This window comes from Nicotiana tabacum, chromosome 7 (assembly GCF_000715075.1).
Source record: "Nicotiana tabacum cultivar K326 chromosome 7, ASM71507v2, whole genome shotgun sequence".
Lineage (NCBI taxonomy): Eukaryota > Viridiplantae > Streptophyta > Magnoliopsida > Solanales > Solanaceae > Nicotiana > Nicotiana tabacum.
In genome coordinates, this window is record NC_134086.1 from 135,319,911 (window position 1) to 135,339,045 (window position 19,135).

At 33.6% G+C, this 19,135-nt stretch overlaps 2 protein-coding genes across 2 annotated transcripts; one reads left to right on the forward strand and one right to left on the reverse strand.

Annotated features, from left to right (window-relative positions):
• Positions 1-889: 889 nt before the first annotated feature.
• Positions 890-5,521, forward strand: LOC142161855 (acetylajmalan esterase 2-like). Its single transcript, XM_075217681.1, has 2 exons — positions 890-3,506; positions 3,600-5,521. The coding sequence occupies exon 1, from the start codon at positions 1,088-1,090 to the stop codon at positions 2,234-2,236; it is 1,149 nt and encodes a 382-aa protein (XP_075073782.1). The 5' UTR covers positions 890-1,087; the 3' UTR covers positions 2,237-3,506; positions 3,600-5,521.
• Positions 5,522-12,337: 6,816 nt separating this feature from the next.
• Positions 12,338-14,403, reverse strand: LOC107763996 (phosphoglycerate mutase-like protein AT74H). The gene is made up of 2 exons (XM_016582519.2): positions 13,811-14,403; positions 12,338-12,826 (listed from the first exon to the last, which is right to left on the reverse strand). The coding sequence occupies exons 1-2, from the start codon at positions 14,298-14,300 to the stop codon at positions 12,432-12,434; spliced, it is 885 nt and encodes a 294-aa protein (XP_016438005.1). The 5' UTR covers positions 14,301-14,403; the 3' UTR covers positions 12,338-12,431.
• Positions 14,404-19,135: the final 4,732 nt, after the last annotated feature.

The following is a 19,135-nucleotide window of genomic DNA, read 5'->3' on the forward strand; positions in this document are numbered from 1 at the left end:
TCATATCGCTGCAACTTGTAATTGGTGGATATCCTTGAGCAATAGCATACTGAATAACTATTGTTTTACTGTCCTTTTGCAGTTGCTTTGCAATTTTTCTGAGAAGTTGTTCAAATTTCCAAGAGGTCTTTATTAGAATTGCATCAACATGAAAATTTATGAAATTATTGTTATCATCCCATTCTCCACTATGGTGCAGCAGAATTGGAATATTTTCCATGATTCTGAAGTTATAATCACTTTTATGTCTTGAATCTCAACAATGCAAATTTCAACAGTGTTCGAAATCAACAATGTTCGAAATCAAAAGTGTTCGAAATTTCAACAGTATATAGCTGCAACAGATTTTTCGAAATCAAACCTCTAGATCTCCAGATCTCCAAACCTAGATTAGAATTTTCAGCTAAAATTCAGAAGTTTAGCTCCGAAATCAAAATCAAAACAACAGCGAAATCAAAATCTGAAAACAACAGCGAAATCAAAATCCGAAAAGAAGATGTGAATCAACATCTTCGATCTATTTTTTCACACTTAGTGATCTTCAAATTAGGGAATATCAATGGAAATCTCAATTTTGTGCGCTGATTTTCTAAAATTTTGAGCAGCTTTTGCGTTTTTATAGGCAGGGCATTAAGCGTGGGGTAGTTATTTTGATATTCCTGTTTATTTATTAAATGGGTAGGAGATTGTAATTATTTAGTGGGTAAAATTCTTTAATGGGTAGGACAGGGTAAATAGTTTCACTTTTATCGGTACTCCGGTCTTTTCCCCTTTAATAAAGTTACCTCATAGTTTTAAATTCTGCTTCAAAACTGAATATGGAAACATCAAGCGAAAAATATACTAGGTTTCTGTAAGACTGTAACATAGCTTAAACCGTAGGCCTTTTAATCAAGCAAATTTAAGCGTTTCTCTAATAGAAACTTGAAGCAAAAGTAAGAAAATAAAGCATATATGGAAATTTGCCGCAGTCAGAATTTTTCCTATTACTACTAGGTTTCTGTAACATTGCTTAAACTCCACGGATGAGCTTACCTCTATAAATACTACCAGTAACCTAAACTAAGTTTTCCCGTGCCTTCTGCTTATGATCGTTGTTTCTTCTCCTTCAATGGCTTCCCTTACCAACCACTGTTTCTTCCTCATCTTGCTGTTAATCATTTTTGCTGCTTCTTCCGCTAAGGCGCAGGAACAATCTTCCCCTTTTTATTCCATTTACAGCTTTGGAGACAGCAACTCTGCTTCTACTTCTGATCATTTAGCTGCTGTACTTGGTCTGCCTTCTCTACAACATTACACCAACGAAGGCGTTGAGTTCGAGTCCGGTATTAGTTTCATGACGCCTGGAGCAACAGTTATGAGTCCCTTTTCCTTCATCAAGAATGGCATCCCGGCGCCTCAGCAGTCTCATCACTCGCAGATTTCCGCCTTTATGAAACTCTTCTATAAGGATTGCTTCTCTTTTCATGACTGCGGCAGAAACAAGGTTCTTCAAAAAGCTATCATCTATATGGATCAGCCTGGTTTTAATGATTATAAGCACTCTCTTTTGCATACAAAATCTATTTCCGAAGTGTCCAAGCTTGTCCCTGATGTTGTGGATACAATCAAGAGTTCTATCGAACAACTGATCAAAGATGCAGAGGCCAAACACTTTGTGGTTTCTGGAATTATTCCCATGGGTTGCCTTCCAGGTTTTCGAACAATGTTTCCCGAAGACGACAATAGCAGGAAAATTAAATGTCACAAAGGACTAAATTTGTTCGCAACATTGCACAATGATCATCTATGGCAAGCGTTGGAGGAGCTGCGATTGAAGTACCCCGAAGTTGAGATCATATATGCAGATTATTACAAGGCGTTTATGGCGGTTCTACGCAATCATGCATTCTTGGGATTCAAGACAGAGACGTTGATGAAGGTTTGTTGCGGTAGTACTGGAAGCGGTCCGTTTAACTTTGATCCTCTGAGGCAGTGTGGAGAGAAAGGAGCTGTAGCATGTTCAGATAGGGCTTCGCATATACATTGGGATGGATTTCGATTGACACCTGAGGCGTCGAAGAATATGATTGATACTTTCTTCAGCAAAAAGGGTTTTGTATTTCCAGAGTTCAAGTTCGCCACAAATCATCATACAGCTGCAGCAGAAAGGCACCGTTCCAAGGTTTATGGACGGTTTAGAGATGGTCTAAGGCATTTATTGGAGTTGCATGCTAATAACATAGTGGACTACTAAAATACCAAGTAGTATTTGTTTTGCTCTGTCCAATCTGAGACACTTTATCTTTGCTGATGAGATTCGAACAAGCAATGAGTATTGTACTTTGATCTATTGGGTAGGCCCTCAAATATCGTATTGTATGTACAGTGGTTAATACCCTCTTCTTACTGTATGCCTTTCTTTTTTACCAATCAATAAGAAATTCTTTGATTTGTCTTGAATGATGTAGTGCCTCTTTTTTTCTGTTTTTCTTTTTTTAACTTCTAACACTGAAATTTTGAAATTGAAGACATAAATTAAGGGGAATGGGTATTTTAATTGACAAGTTAGGGGAGCATGACGTATTTGATATTCATGGTAAGATCTTTTCTATCCTTGGATCCCCAGCTTTTAGATTATACAACTCGGATCAGCGAGTCAAGGCTGCGATGGGAATTACTCACGATGTAAAGAGAATGAAATTCTTTCGTAGACTATGGTGTGAATGATTATCAATGATAAGCTTTAAAGCTTTTGGTGGTTTTTGCGTAGCTACTTTGTAAAGTCTGGATGTTGTATTTTTTGTTACCTCGTAGAATATCCACAAATGAACATATATGTGGATGTTGTGGCCTTAAAGTAGGCTGTTTTTGTATAACAAATGCACATGGAAATATTAGTGTTTTCGTAAAATGCACATGAAGAACAAAGCTTAACTGATGTATTTAGTTATTTGCAGAGAAAGTGATGTTTTTCATGTACTTGTCTTCAAAGTCTAGAAAATAATTTTTTCTCTATTCATATTTATAGTCCTAGATTGATATAGTAGATGCAAGTGTGCTCATTGCATATATTCTTGATTTGTCTATGCCAACTCTAAAAAGTAAAAACAGCATAGCAGGGTTAAGACCTATAGACTTGGACCATGCGAAAAAAATTGTGGGCCAATATGTGGTGGTAACTGATTAAAGATTTCGAACATGAAAATTCAACAGGGGTGATGAAAGGTTGGGCGGCAATAGTCATAACGAACCTGATAACTACTATACTGACTTAGTCAAAGTAAAACCGGCACCAGCACGTTTTTCCCCTGAAAGTGAATGATTTGTAGAAAAATCAATCTAAAGAAGCAGCTTAAAACTTTTATTGCAGCAAGTAGAGAAAGAATGTCCTAATGGATATTCATGTAACGCTCTTAAAAAGTAAACCAAAGCATAGCATTGTCAGAAGCCAAAAAGGAAAATAGTATTACCTCAGTTCAACTTCGAAGAAGCATTTCAACAAGAACCTGCTCGGCACTAGGCAGGTGAGAGTTGTATTCATGCTACAAGAGTTAGAATTGAGCTTTTAGAATGTGGTCTCTTTATTAGTACTATTTTTCTCTCTACTTAATATCCAGGTCAAGTCAAACTGGGTTGGAATTGCTGGATCTATCGAACAACCAAATCAGAGGTGAAACACCAAGCTGGATATGGGGAACTTTTCACAGAGAGAGCCATTTAAATCAATTCACACATTTACAAGCACCCTTTAGAGTTGGCTTTCTAAATTGCTTTGATATTCATGCAAACCTGCTTACCGGTGAAGTTCCATTACCACCACCTACAGCACTATATGTGGACTTGTCTAGCAATAAATTTGATGGTTTTATTCAGCAATCACCTCTCAAATGCCTGTTCTTCTCATTGCAAATAACAAACTCAGTGGTGCTATCCCTTCTTCAATATGCAGTGCGACCAATCTTGAAGTACTTGACTTGTCCAGCAATAGTTTGAATGGAAGTATACCATCATGCTTAGCTAAACAAAGCCTGACAGTACTGAACCTTGGAGGAAACAATATCAGAGGTAATATGTCTGGCAACTTTTCAGAGGAGTGTCGCTAGGAGACAATATATCTAAGCCATAATCACTTGGAAGGGAAGATTTCTCGGTCTTTATCCAATTGCAGCAATCTAAAGGTGTTAAACGTGGGGAGCAACAAGATAAGTGATACCTTTTCCTGTTGGTTGAGAAGGTTGTCCTATCTCCATGTACTTGTGTTACACTTCAATAATTTCAATGGCAACATTGATTGCTCTGGGGTCAATTACACCTGGCCTGCTCTCCAAATCATTGACCTAGCTTCCAATAATTTTAGCGGCATTCTTCCAAGAAACTTATTCTTGGATCTGGAATCTATGAAGGTGGACTCCGCGATATCACGTGTTGATCACCTATATGCTGCCAATAGAATTTTCTTTGGAGATGATTCAAGCGCACAAGTAGAGATTTACTATCAGGATACTGTCACTCTTACTCTTATGGGACAAGAAATGTCCGCGCCAAAGATTTGGTTTACCTTCAACTCAATTGACTTTTTGAACAACAGTTTCGTTGGAGGAATCCCTGAGATAGTCGGAGAACTCAAATCTCTTTATCTTCTAAACTTGTCGCACAATGTTCTCAGTGGACAAATCTCCCCTGCAACTGGAAATTTGAAACAACTGGGATCACTAGACCTCTCATTCAATAAGTTAAATGGGCATGTCCCGGAGAAGCTCTCAGGCATCCCACAACTTTCGTTCTTAAATTTATCATACAATGAACTTGTGGAAGATACCTCGAGGCAACCAAATTCAAACATTTGATGATAAATCATTCATGGGAAACAAGGGATTGTGCGGCTTCCCAATGAACAGAGCTTGCAATAAGGACAGAGTAGAAGCACCTGTGCAGCCAGCATCTGAAGACGAGCAAATGATTAGCAGGGCTGACAGCTATGTAGCCGCTGGATTAGGCTTTGCAGTGGGTATGACAATCATATTTCTACCGCTCTTGGTTTCCAAAGGACGGAGAGAATGTTACAACAAGCTGGTTGATGGACTAACTTTTTGGTTGTTTAGCATGGTTGATAAAAAGAAAGGACGTACTAGTAGCATTAGCAAACTATATTGGAAGAAGAAAGCAGGGAAATCTCACAGCCAAGTTCCAAGTTCACGCAGATGATTAAAGGCTTTCAGTTCTTTTTATATCATAACACATCTCATTACGTGTAGCTGAATGGACGCATTTCCATTGGCAGCTACGGCGACCATGGGATGCCTCATGACTATTTCATTCCCAATTAGATTAATTGCAAATGAACATTGCTTCCCCGTTATTTATAGTAGTGTTTTTTGTTTGTTGCTGGCTAGATCAATAAATTCTTGATAAAAACCTATAAAGCAGCTTTTCAGAAAAGTGCAATGTGCTAATTGAAATGCATCATAGTTATCGCGAAGCATGTCATTATATTAAGCCGGCAAGTACCGTATTTCGTGACCAGAAAGCTGTTCAGGCATTTCGACAGACGTCCGGTGAGCATAGGTGACAGAATTTCCATTCATAGATTGTCAGGTCCATGTTAAGTGAAGTCATGATCCAAAGAAGTCCTTACACTAATAGATCACAATTCACAGAGAATTTAGATTGTGGGATTAAAATCCAACCCAAAATGTTACTCCCTCCGGTCCAAAATAAGTGATTTTTTTGGATGTTTTCACACAGATTAAGAAATCCACCTTTTAGCATTAATTAGCAATGGAATTGACCATATTAACCTTTACTATCTCACATAAATACTCCTAATACATATTTCAACACTATTTACTCCAAGGACAATGTAGGAAGAAAATAATTAATTCATTCTTGAAATCTGGAAAAATCACTTATTTTGGACCACAAAAAAAAAACTAAAAAATCACTTATTTTGGATCGGAGGGAGTACTCCATTTTCTTTATTGGAATAAGGAGTTGAGCTGCGGTTCAATAAGTGAAAAAAGTACCTAGTAAAGCATTCTATTAATGAGACTCAGTGAATTTAAGACATCTAACATTTTGCATACTCATCTATCTCTCTCTATATACAAAGGACGGACTTGACAAGATGAGGTGACACCTCACATAGTACAGGAATCCTATTTATCTTTTTCCTTAATTTTTTGACCTTTTCCGTTCATTTTAATCATTTATCTTATTTTAAAATTTACATCCATAACTCACACCTCTTCATTGAGGGTTGTGACTTTTCTAACTCCATAACCCCCAATTGTTTAATGAGTTATAAATTGAATAATTTAAGGTTTTAATTGAAATTCCATAACTACACAAATAGTATTAAATCTTAACAAAATCAAGCTCAATTACAACTCTTACTAAGAAGGAGACTGACAAAGCAACGGTTTCGACATTTATTGATAACCATTTCAATTTCTTTATATTTAAAAAGCACCTAATTCATCATAATGATTCCATAATGAGGTTTTTCTGTTACAAATTGAAATCGACTGTTACTGTCCAAAAGCAAAAAAACAGAGAAGAAAGTGCTTTTCGGGGACCATATATATGTCCCCGGTATTGTTATCTTTGTGCATTGGTGGTTGAAGAACAAAAATGATATGAACATTGGATTAAAGGTTTTCAGATTGATCAAGAACCATAAATTTTACAAGCAGTCATGGATATTACTCTTGTTAGGTTTGAGAAACAGGGGCAAGTATCTCCTTGATATATATATATATATATATATATATATATATATATATATATATATATATATATATATATATATATATATCCTAAGGATCTCAGGCTTTTACTTTTTAGTTTAACACTACAAGAGAACATGACATTAGCTAGGAATCAAAATCCTAGCTAACTTACCAAGATCCTAGCTAACTTCGCTTTAGCTAGGAAATTGACCTTAGCTAAATTCCGTAGCTAATATGCTCTTAGTTAAATTTTTGCTAGAAAATTATGTTATCCGTTGCTAATATAGCTATGGATATTTGCTTGGCACTAATCCCTCGCAATCATTAGCTAGGACATGTGGTAGCTAAATTCCATGCAAACTTTGTTTGGTCAATGTTGACTTTGTTGAAGCGTAGCTAGGCTATTAGCTAGGGACTTATTCCATGCTAATATTTGCTACGACTAGGCTAGCTAAATTCCAAGCAAATTTTTCCTGGTGATCGTTGATTTCATTACAACATAGCTAGGAATAACCCTGGCTAAACTTACAAACGTTCTAGCTAGATTACTAGTAGGATTTTTGTCTATAGCTAATTTGGTAGCTAATTTGATAAATATCCTAGGAATAATTCCTATATTATTAATGATGAAATACGAATGTAATTTTCTATATAATTCGACATGAGACGAAATAAGCAATTAAATTCATTAATTTGAACGTAAGCATAATCATAGTACTATTAATCCTAGAACAACGAAGTATATATATGTCTATTGGTAAATAAAACATGTCTTAACTTAAATAATTAATAACATAAAGTCTACTATTCTAAGATGGGGGACAACCAGAGCCGCTTGGTGGTGGTTGAGAAGGTAAACCAAGCATCTCACGCACGACAGCACGAGCCGCAACTTTTACTTCTTCTTGCATATCCTCCCGAATATCTGCTTGCACTCGTGCCAACATGTTCTCCATCCGTTGCTCCATTGTACGATCAAGAAGTTGTTGAAATTCGGGTGTTTCAAAAACTTGTTGAGTAGGAACATTTGGAGGATTAAAAGCACTAGAGGATGCACAATTAGTGTCCAGTGAATCTGCCAGAAGACAATTTTTGGGACCAAGACCATATATTCTTCTTTTTTTTTGCGCCTCCAACTATTTCAATCCATGTTTTCAATAGTTGCTCATATGGTATAGTTTTCAACAAATCCACAATAGTTTCTTCGCTAGTTTTTCTCCTTCCCCATCTCCATTTGTTGCCATGTTTCTTTCCATCTCTTCATCACCTACTTCAAAACCTTCTTCATCCCTTGAAGTTGAAGTCTCACCTATCTTCTCCTTAATAATATCTGTAAATGTATTCTGAAAAGAATTATAGTAATTAGTTATTACATAGAATAGAAAAGTTACATAGAATAGATTGGTGTGAAGCAGTCAAGATTGTTTTGTAATGAAAGAACATTCTTGGGACAGAAGAAAAGGACCCCTATAGGCATATCTAGCACATAATTGATAGCTCTCCTGCAGCTTTAGTTTATACATTTAACATGCACATAACTTATACAAGTGTGCATCTTCGTGTGTGTGTTCAGTTAACATACTCAAAAGAAAATTAATTACCATGTTTATGACTAAAAAATGGTCATACTAATGTCTTAAGTTACACATCTAGTCAGATCACATTAAAAAAATGGTGTGATATACTAATATATTAGTCACTAATAAGAGAACTTCCATAGTAGTCTATTGAATCTAACTCACTTTTAGTTATCCAAATGATCACTGATCTTTTACTTCCGACTAGTTCAAAGACATTCATCCACTCATCGTAAGGAAAACATGCATGTGACAATAAGTTTTCCGTAAAGATATGTAATTTCATGTACATCTCTGTTGAAGATCTTTGTCTTGATCACATAATCAAAACAAATAAAAACCTGAAGTTCACGTAATCCTCTTGGATATCGCACCTGATTTCCTGGTTTCTAGGGGTTGTTATTGGTGATGTCCAGATATTATCCATTCTACACTGTAGTACTTGCTGGGAAGCCAAATAATGAACCTTAATGGACCAAGCTAACACTATTATGTAGTTAGTACCATACCTCACTCAAGATCCATTAAGTTGACACTATTGCAGTCAATACCATATATCACTCAAGATCCGCTGTCTCGCTGTTTTGCATTGTAAGCTTAGTTCTGATAGTTTATATAAGCAGTTGCAATAGTTTATATAAGCAGTTGCAATATTCTTTTATCCTAAGCCGAGGGTCTACCGCAAACAACCTCTGTATCTCACAACAAACCTCTTTGCACAAATGCTTTAGGTATAAGAGAAATTCTTACCTTCACGGAAGCTTACAAGCGGCAACGATAATATGAGTTCTTTCTCCACTGAATTGGAAGATGATAGTTGAGGATTTATAAAGATGAAGAGACGTGGAAGAGTGCGTGGGTGTTTAGCGGATTTAAAGGAATTGAGATACTGTAATTCTACTAAAATAAGATTACTAAGGATTATAACTTTTAAACCTATCTTTACAAATTTAAGGAAACAGCTGCCTTTAGTATAGAGATTTCAACCAAAAGTCCAACTAAAATAAGATTACTAAAGATTTTAATTATTAAGCCTATCTTTACAAATTTAAGGAAACGGCTGCCTTTAGTTTAGGGATTTCAACCAAAAGTCCAAAGACCGTAATTAATAATAATAATAATAATTAATAAAAATTATAATAATAATTTGATAGAGACTAGCTTGGATTCATTGCTAGCTAAACAACCAAAATTGACAAAAAAGATTAGCGCCATATTTAACTTCCCGCTAAAAGGAAACATTTGTAGTACCTTTTAGCTAGGGATTAGCCACAGAATGTAATCCTAGCTAAAAGACAAATCTTCCGCAAAAATTTTAGCGTCAAAATAGGATTCCCGCTAATATTTGGCTATAGATTAGCTAAGGAGACTTTCCTAGCTAGCGCATTGCTAGGGATGCGCTACGAACTGTGTCCCTAGCTAAACTACGCTCTTTTGGAAAAATAAATTTAGCGCCAAGTTAGAATTTTCGCTAAATATTAGCTATAAATTTGGCTAGGAAAAATCTGTAGCTATCATTTAGTAAGGAATAGTCCCTAGTTGATTCTTAGCTATTTTGTGACTATATTTTTAATCGAAAACGTTCGCATGAAAATAGGACTTTTCTAGGTACATCCCTAGCTAAATGCTTATATTAGCTAGGGAAGTCCCACGCTAATTTTCCATGCTAATGGCCTGTTCTTTTGTAGTGTATAACCTTCATAAGCAAGTATTTCGCTGATGCAACTGATCTCAAAGCAAATAATTTCAAATAGAGTATATTACACGCTTTCATTTTATGCTTCAACTTTAGTTGAATGATTTCTATGTTACACACTTTCATTGTATGCTTCACTTTTTGTTGAACTATTTCGTTACTATTATTATTCATGTCCTTTTATTTAGAAAAATGAGTATTTTCCATGATAATTATTGTTTGAGAGATGAGATGGCTCTACTTAGTTTTTATTCTCTCTTTTTTTTTCCTATTATTTTTTCTTCTTTTTCTTGCGTCGGATAAGACATTTGCTTTGAGTGAAGCGTATGTACCAGTATTCCCTTTATTGCAAAATCCTACATATGGTTGTTTCATATTATTTTCTATCTGTCATATTATATTTACTTGTATTATATATTTTTATTGTTTGGATTATGCTCCCCCTACAGATCAATTTTATACAAATAGTTCTACAGTGTTAAGATAGTAGAGTAAGAAACAAAATATTAAGAATTTTGCAAAAAATTGGATGAAATGGGAGTTACGTTGTTTGGATAACCTTGTCTCCTTCTAAAAGACTCTCCTCCCCATTTTTTACATGGAACTCTATTTAAATGGATGTGGTGTTGAAATTGTAAAAATTAATTAGAAAAAAAGAAAAGGAGTAAAAGACTAGGAGCTGATAGTGCTTTTCTTTTTAAAGGTATGTTACTTCATGAGGAACTTGGTAATTTTTATAAATAAATGATTTCAAAAGAGTAGCTTGCTACTATGAAAATCCATGCTCACCAAGTTTTTACGTTTGCTCATACCTATATTACATGAAGAGGGTCATTTCCACAATAAGAATGTGAAACTACAACTTTAAGTATTCTCAGTAAATTAAACTAAATCAGTGTTACTAATACTTCTATGTATGTATCGGTTCTTGATATAGTGATGTTCAATATGAATTGGATATTTTTAAAGCTTAAACTTACCATTCTACCCTTAATGAAAAGCTTTTATAACCATATAAATACTCTGAGCTCCTTTTTGACTTGTTTAGGACTACAAATTTCAAAAATCTTCATTTTTTCTTAAATTTCGTGCCAAGTCAAACATGTTCATATAAATTGGAACGGAGGGAGTATTAACCAGGGAACAGTTGAAGAACAAGAAAAAAATATAAAAAAGGGTACAAAAAAAAGAAAAGAACAAACAAGTAATTGTACTTGCCTATGATGAGTGCAGATTTATTTTGTTATATTTCTTTCTCTTTTTTATTTCACATATCCTCTTCCATCTTTTTCGGGAGAAATTCAAAAATAGTTTGATTTACAAGTGGTCATTCAAAAATAGCTACAGTTTCAAAAGTAACCGAAATTTAGCCACTTTTCATGTAAAGATAAATCTGAAAAAAATACTGTTCAAAATCCGAAAAATACTCCAGTATAATATACCAGTTTAGCATAATATACTGGAGATTGGAGCATATTATACCGAAACTCTCCTTGTATTGGAGTTCCAGCATAATATGCTGGAAGTTCATACACAGATGTACCGATCTCCAGTATATAATGCTGGAGCTTTCCGTGTTGCAGCAAAACAGTGACTATATGACTTTGCAAACACTGGTTAGTTTTGAATGACCAGTCTGAAAACTATCTAGCCCGTGTTATTTTTACTTCTTTTTTCAATAGCGGAAACTTTCAAAAATATTTTAAATAATTAAACTTAAATATGCATAAAACATAAATTACGGGAATGTATTATTATTTCTGAAAATAATATTACAATTTTTTATTGAAACTTCCTTTTCACTTTTTAGAAACAAAAGAGCTAATTTAATTTATAAATACATATAAGCTTTACATATATTGTTTGAGGAATGCCCTCATAACCAACTGCAACAATATGTATGCTGCTTGAAGTATAGATATCACTGAAAATATTTATTGATGATTTAACCAACTCTGGAATAAATTTATCTATATATGTATATTGTAAGAAATTATTTATCTCTTCTATCCCAATTGCATTTTCAGAAAAGATCATTTCAATTTATGATTGTATCTTATTATCGCGCGAACCGCGAATAAATTCACTAGTCTGAAACATAAACTTAGGGAAAAAAAATAAAATATTTACTTGCAAAATATACCGACTTTATTTTTTTACTTTGTGATAAACTTATATTTTTGAATGGTTTGGAGAATTAATACACGCCTTAAACGTAATAAATGCATGATTCCAGGTTACTATTTGGTGTCACTAGAGTATCAGATTGAATTAGGATCTTGAAACAAAATTTAGTACCATACCTGATGCCAGCGAGAGAGAGAGAGACATAGCAAATGGAAAAAAGAAAAAGACAAAAAAGAGAGAGACTTTTAGTTGTTAAAAATCTTATTGTTTACATAAGTATAATATAGAGCTACTCCATCAGTAGAGATATCCTTAAAAGGACTAGATAATAGTATTCTCTTCATCTGAATCTTGTGCAAAGCAATCCATGTAAGGATATACTAAATCACAAAGTTCCAGAGAATTAAGAATAGGGCCATAAGCTCTACGTTTCTGATCCTCTATCATGTCAAGGGATAATCCCCATTCCTTGAGCTTCTTATCGTCGTGATGAAATGCTAGGCTGTATTCCCCTCCCTGCCCTAATTGCAGCACTTGAAATTCACAAGTTCTCATCCTGTTAAGATCCTCAAACTGCTCAATAGTCCACTCGAACCATTTCATTAGAAAGATGCGACTGCTCAGTCCATGTGTAACAATTATGATGTTGGTCTCTTGAGATGGATCCTCACAAAACTTCTTCATCTCTATGTCCCTCCTTAAGCATTCAACAAAACCTGCACTTTATTAATTGTATGAGTTTAAATCTTAAGCATGAGTACCAGAGGCGGATGCAAGGTATAACACTTAAATCCTAGATCCGCCTCTGATGAGTACTGTTAAAAAGTATTTATATAATTCATAACCTAATAAAAGATAATACCAGCTAAACAGACTAAAATACTACAAAATTATCTGTATATATAACTTAAAAGGTATTTTACCACCTCCTAATTTTAATTACTAGCAGAAGAGAGGAGTGTGATTCCTCTTGTTTTTTTTTTTTTTGTAACTTTTTCTTACGTAGGTGGCTAGAGACACTGGAGGAAGACCTTCTGAGCTTAGAAATGAAGAAAAGTCAAACAGATTATTTTCTTCACTAGTCAAATCAAATTCGAGTTTACTTAATATCCACTCCAAATGAATGCTCAAGGTAACATATACTCCCTTTCCTCTATTCCAATTTATGTAAATCTGTTTGATTGTACACAGAGTTTAAGAAAAATAAAGACTTATTTGTAGTTCTAGACAAGTTAAAAAGGGAGAAGAGTATTTGTGTGGTTAGAAAAACTTCCCATTAAGGTTATAATTGTAAGTTTAATCTAAATTATTTTCAAATTTAGAAATGAGTCATTATTTTTTGAACGGACCAAAAACAAAATAGGTTCATATAAACTGAAACGGAGGGAATAATAACTTATTTGGACTAGGTTTTAACATATATTTTTTCACCATATTGATATGAGATGAATCATACTTTTCGTCTAGTTTTCAAATATTTGAATTTTGTTTTTAAGATATTAAAAAAATCTAATTCAATTTAATTTTAAATATTAGTCAAATTGAGTCTAGAAAAGTGAAATGTGACAAACAAAAAGTGAATGGAGGGAATAACTAGGAAAGTGGAAAATTACAACTTACTTTTAGAATACTTAAACTTTAATTAAAAAAGATCTAATATAGTCCGATTTTGTTCTAAAATTGGTTAAAAGAGAACTTACTTGATATGCGGTCATAAACTTCAGCCCCAGTTTCACCTCCAGTAACTCTATAATAAAACCTCCCGTACGTCACTCGTTCCTCTTTAACCTTTGCAATACTTGCAGGGTCATGATAGTTACCAAAACTCAATTCTCTGAGCCTGTACTCTTCCTTCACTCCCATCACTTTCCTTTTCGGGAACGACTGGCCGATCTCTCTCAACGTCCTTCTGGTGCGCTCTGCAGGTGAAACATAGAAGAAGACCTTCCAATTGTTAGATTCAACAGCATTTTCAGAAGTGATCAGTTTCTTGATGAGGGAGCCAGTTTGCTTGGCTTGCTCAATCCCTTTTTGGGTCAGTTCAATTTTGTGATTTGGGGTTGTTCCGTAGACGTTAATGTCAGTATTTGCTAAACATTCACCATGTCGGACTAGGATTATGCGTTTGGGCAAATGGTTGCTGCAGGTAGTGTGAGTTGTGCCATTGGTTAGCTTTTTGCCAAGAGACATTATATTTGAGCAGATAGATACGAAGGGAATTAGTAGAAAGTCTAGTAATGAAGTCTATTGTTTGTTTGTTTATGCTATTTGGGTGAATATCATGCAACAAGTTCAGGTTGTATATATATATTGGTTTTTGGTATAGGTTTGAAAGTGATGGCCCAAGCTTCAACTTGGACTGAGCATCGGAGACTTAGAAAACGTATAATATAAGCTGGAGTTTAAGTTCAATATTGCTCGACGCTGTAAAAATTATTTGAACGAGTTACTTATAAGAGAATAGTATGTAAATTTCTACTATTATCAAACAGTTGAAGATATGTGTTTTACTCGTAAATAGTTCCTATAAAAGATAACTAATTACTCTTAGATATACTTTACGTCCAATAAAACAAAGTTATTATCGAACAAAACCTTGCGAAGAAGAACTAAAATTAACATTCTCTTAATGAATACCCTGCCTAAATATTCTCTGAAGTCTGAACTACGTACGTAACGTTCCAAGAACTTTCCACATGTTGGCATCTTATGTCCTTTTCCTCTTTAATTCTGTGTTAAACTTCCTCTTTCTTTAGTGGAAGACAACGTAAGAACCTGTCAAAAGGGACTAGACAATATATGTTGATTTAACGTGTCCTGCAGAATCATCCTGGCCCTAAACAAACGGCAAAATTTGTAGTAATAAAGTTACTTTCACTTAAACATTCAAGTTACATCTTTAAAGTTACAAATTTGTACCGGACTCCGGAATCAAAATACGGTCCAATAACAATGGTCTCAAACATTAATTCTTTTCTTTATTTCTTAGATAATTCAGTAAATAATTTCTTTCAAAAATTGAATTTTAAGGCTTGGGACCTCAGAATTCATTTCCGGGCATACGCCCAAGTCCCATATTTTACTACGGACCTCCCGGGATCGTCGGAACACGGATCCGGGTCCGGGTCCGTTTGCTAAAAATATTGACCAAAGTCAACCATAATGAAATTTTTAACTCTAAAATTTCTATTTCTCATATTTTCACCTAGAAGGCTTTCCGGATATAGATCCGGACCACGCACGTAAATCAAGGTGGGGCAAAAAGGAGGTTTTTAGGTCTCGGAACGCTGAATTCACTTGCAACACAAGTGATGACCAAATTCATGCAGTACACAATACAAAGATTTAAATAGATAATTATAAATGAAAAAATTATTAAAATACAAGTTAATAATTAGGCAGGAAAAGAATAAAATATAATTTTCTATGAGTATTAATCAATATGAAACATCGAATACTAACTTATTTGTCGAAATCAAAATAATTGAATATCGTCTAAATCTACGGACATAAACAATCAAAGTTTAATTAGATACATGTAAATTTTTTTTTTACTTATTTACATATTATGTTGTACAAACCATATCACTAATTGGCTGCCGGAGAAACTAAATTGATTTGATATTTTAACTAAATCTATGGTTGAATAAATTTCAAATCTCAAAATTCAAAATTAATTAAGCTCAATGATTGCAAGTTTTGGTCAATAGAATTCTTGCAACTGTAGTTTGTCGGCAATACAAATATGAAGATTACCAAACCATTTTCGAAATAATTCGTCTTTTAAAAAATTATGCATTTATAACAAACTATATTCATGTATCTCAAACTTATGCACTATTGTTTTTTTAAGGTAGTAGCATGACAAGGTACACATACTTACTTTTTTAATTTAACAACTTAGTGCTTAATACATATCAATACTATCATTCATAATATTTTTATTATTGTAATGGTAGAATATTAAATAATTCACGAGTTTCCACAAATTTTAAGACGAATCACTCTAAACCATATATCAAACAAGAAATATATTAAAAGTTTTTATTCTATGTTTATCAATTAAACTGGAAATTGGAAGAGTCAATCTAAAAAGAATCTCAACAAGGTAGTATGTATAGAGAAAGACATAAAGTTCACCAATAAATACTTTATAAGTAAAAAAAATAAAAATATAGGAAAGGTCCTTTTCCATTAGAGAAAGTTAATTAAAACTACAAGGACATTATGTGAATGAGAAAATCAAACTACCATTGTAAATAATGGAACATGTCGAAACTTCTAATGATACTGACACATATAAATTTTTTCCTTGAAAATTGATGAAATCTTCTTTACCTAAACACGTTGAAACTCTATCGTAAAATGTCTCACGACGTTGTTTGTCGAGGATAGTGTGTGAAGATCATTGTTAATTTCTATTTTCGGGCGCAAAACTAAAGAACTCTTACGAACTAATGTATGGCTATGAGCTTGTCGTTTTTTTCACTATGGATCTCATTTGTATAGGGTATTGTAGCTTTTCACCTCCATTTTGTGAATGGAATACAAAAAGGAATGGTTGTGACTTTTAACAAAGAACATGAAACGTTGGCTTGGTTGTTTTTTAGAATATTATATTTAGATTAGTTAGGTTTTTAAGAAGGGCATTTTGGCAATTCAACTTTTATGTCAAAGGGTTCCCACTTTTATAATAATATAGATATAGATATAAATAGATAGATTTAAGAAGGATATTTTGGTAATTCAACTTTTATGTTAAAGCCACTTTTATAATAATATAAATAGATATAGATTATTTGAGAAAACTGAAGGCAATTTCTCTTCCATCAATCAGCCAAGACCACCCATGGGAGATAACTAGGAATCTCATCCTTAAAAATTCTTAATTGAGCGGTAAGAGAATATCTACTTGTCCTTCCTTCTGTTAAATTATATTCTTATGTAAACTTGGGTAAGTAAATATGTAGGTTATACATATGTTTACAGTTCGACATGAAATTATAGGATGTATGGGTCAAAATTTGACCACGGTAGTTGATTCTGCTGGAACTCCGCCCAAGCGACGGATAGCGAGAAACATCACGACCAACTTCAGTCTAAGCACCTATGGTGTACGTTAAGTTGAAAGTAACACTCAAGTGACAACAAAAAGGTGGCCGCGTGAAGATACATCAACCAGAGAATACGACCCGATCCCAAAATATATATATATATATATATATATATATATATATATATATATATATATATATATATATATATATATATATATATATATATAGATAGATAGATAGATAGATAGATAGAGATTATCTCTCTTTATTCTTCTCCATCAAATTCTTTCCAAAAAGGAAGAATAATGGATCAACCTCTCTACCTCGCGAAATAGTGCAAACATCAATAAAGATTAATCACTCTTATTTTTTTACTTATTATTTTTCAATTCATCTTCAAATCTGGAGTTTATTGTACTTGACTAAGATTTACCTCATTATTATCATAAATTATTTTAATAAAAAAGGTTTTGATATCTTTTGGTCAAACAAAGGACAATTTCAAACTTGTCATAATCAAAAGACTTACCCTAATTAAGTCAACTAATTAACTTTGTTTGTTCTCCTTATATATGTCCTTTTTGTTGGAATAACGAAAGACTAGACTTAACTAGAAAGTTAAGTCAAGTCGAGTGGAGTCAAGATTGATGTCCAGCTATGTTGTACGGATCGACGACCCGTGTACCACACGGTCTTCGTTTAGCGTATGAGTAGAGTCAGGTTCTAAGTTTGTGAAATTACATGAATATCACGAAGAAATTATCCGATCTTACTGGAGAAATACTGCATTCACAAATTTGTTTCTCAGGATACAGTCACTCTTACTCTTAAGGGACAAGAAATGTCCGTGCCAGGAAGAATCCCTGAGACAGTTAGAGAACTTAAATCTCTTTACCTTCTAAACGTATCGCACAATGCTCTCACTGGCCAAATTCCACTTGCAATTGGAAATTTGAACCAATTGGGATCGCTAGACCTCTCATTCAATAAGTTATATGGGCATGTCCCAGAGAAGCTCTCAGGCATCCCACATCTTTCTTTCTTAAATTTATTATAGTTCTTTTAGGGATTGATAGACTTGTGAAGATCCTAATTAGTATATATAATTTATCATCAAATATATCTGTTTGGAAATTGATTCATCGACTTATAACTTACTCAGATGCATCGTTGAATATTAAAAACAAAACGTCTGGCCTATATCTATATATATATATATATAGATAAGGGTCGGGGTTTTTTTTAGGGATTGATAGACTTGTAAGGATCCTAATTAGTATATATAACTAGTACAATTATCCGCGCTTCGCGCGGTAAGTTAGTGAATTTAGAAAAGAAAATTTTAATAACACAAATTTAGATAGAAGAGATAAAATATTTATTTGCTTGGAGACAAAACTTTTTTCCTCTACTAACAGAAAGTATAAAGAAAGAAAAAAAAACGAACTATCCATAGAAATCGATCAAAAGGAAAAGAAAATTATTTTTCTTTTGGATTGAATGCTGCTCCTATCAAGGAATATATGTCAGATCCTATTTTGATATTATTTGCTTTCACTGGGCCATGTTATATATTTACTATTATTTAGCCAAGGTTTTAGGTAAGATGAACTATGGCCTTCTTGATGCACTATGATATATGGTATAATCTTAAATATCTCGCTTCAAAGGTTACTAAGGTTATTTTAATCCTATTATCAAAAGAGAAAAGGAAATCATTTTATTTAAATCAAGTGAAACAACAACAATAATAACAATAAAAAAGAAAAACAACACTTATAACTATGATATTATAAGTATTTAAATCAGAAAATCACCGGAGAATTGCTTATAATGAATACCATAATTAGAGGACTGACATAAATTAATAAAATACTTCTAGTTCAATCACTTTAGTCGTCAAATTTTACGATAAGTTAGGAAATGTAATCGAGATTTTCTTTAAATCTTGGATCAATGCTCTCATAT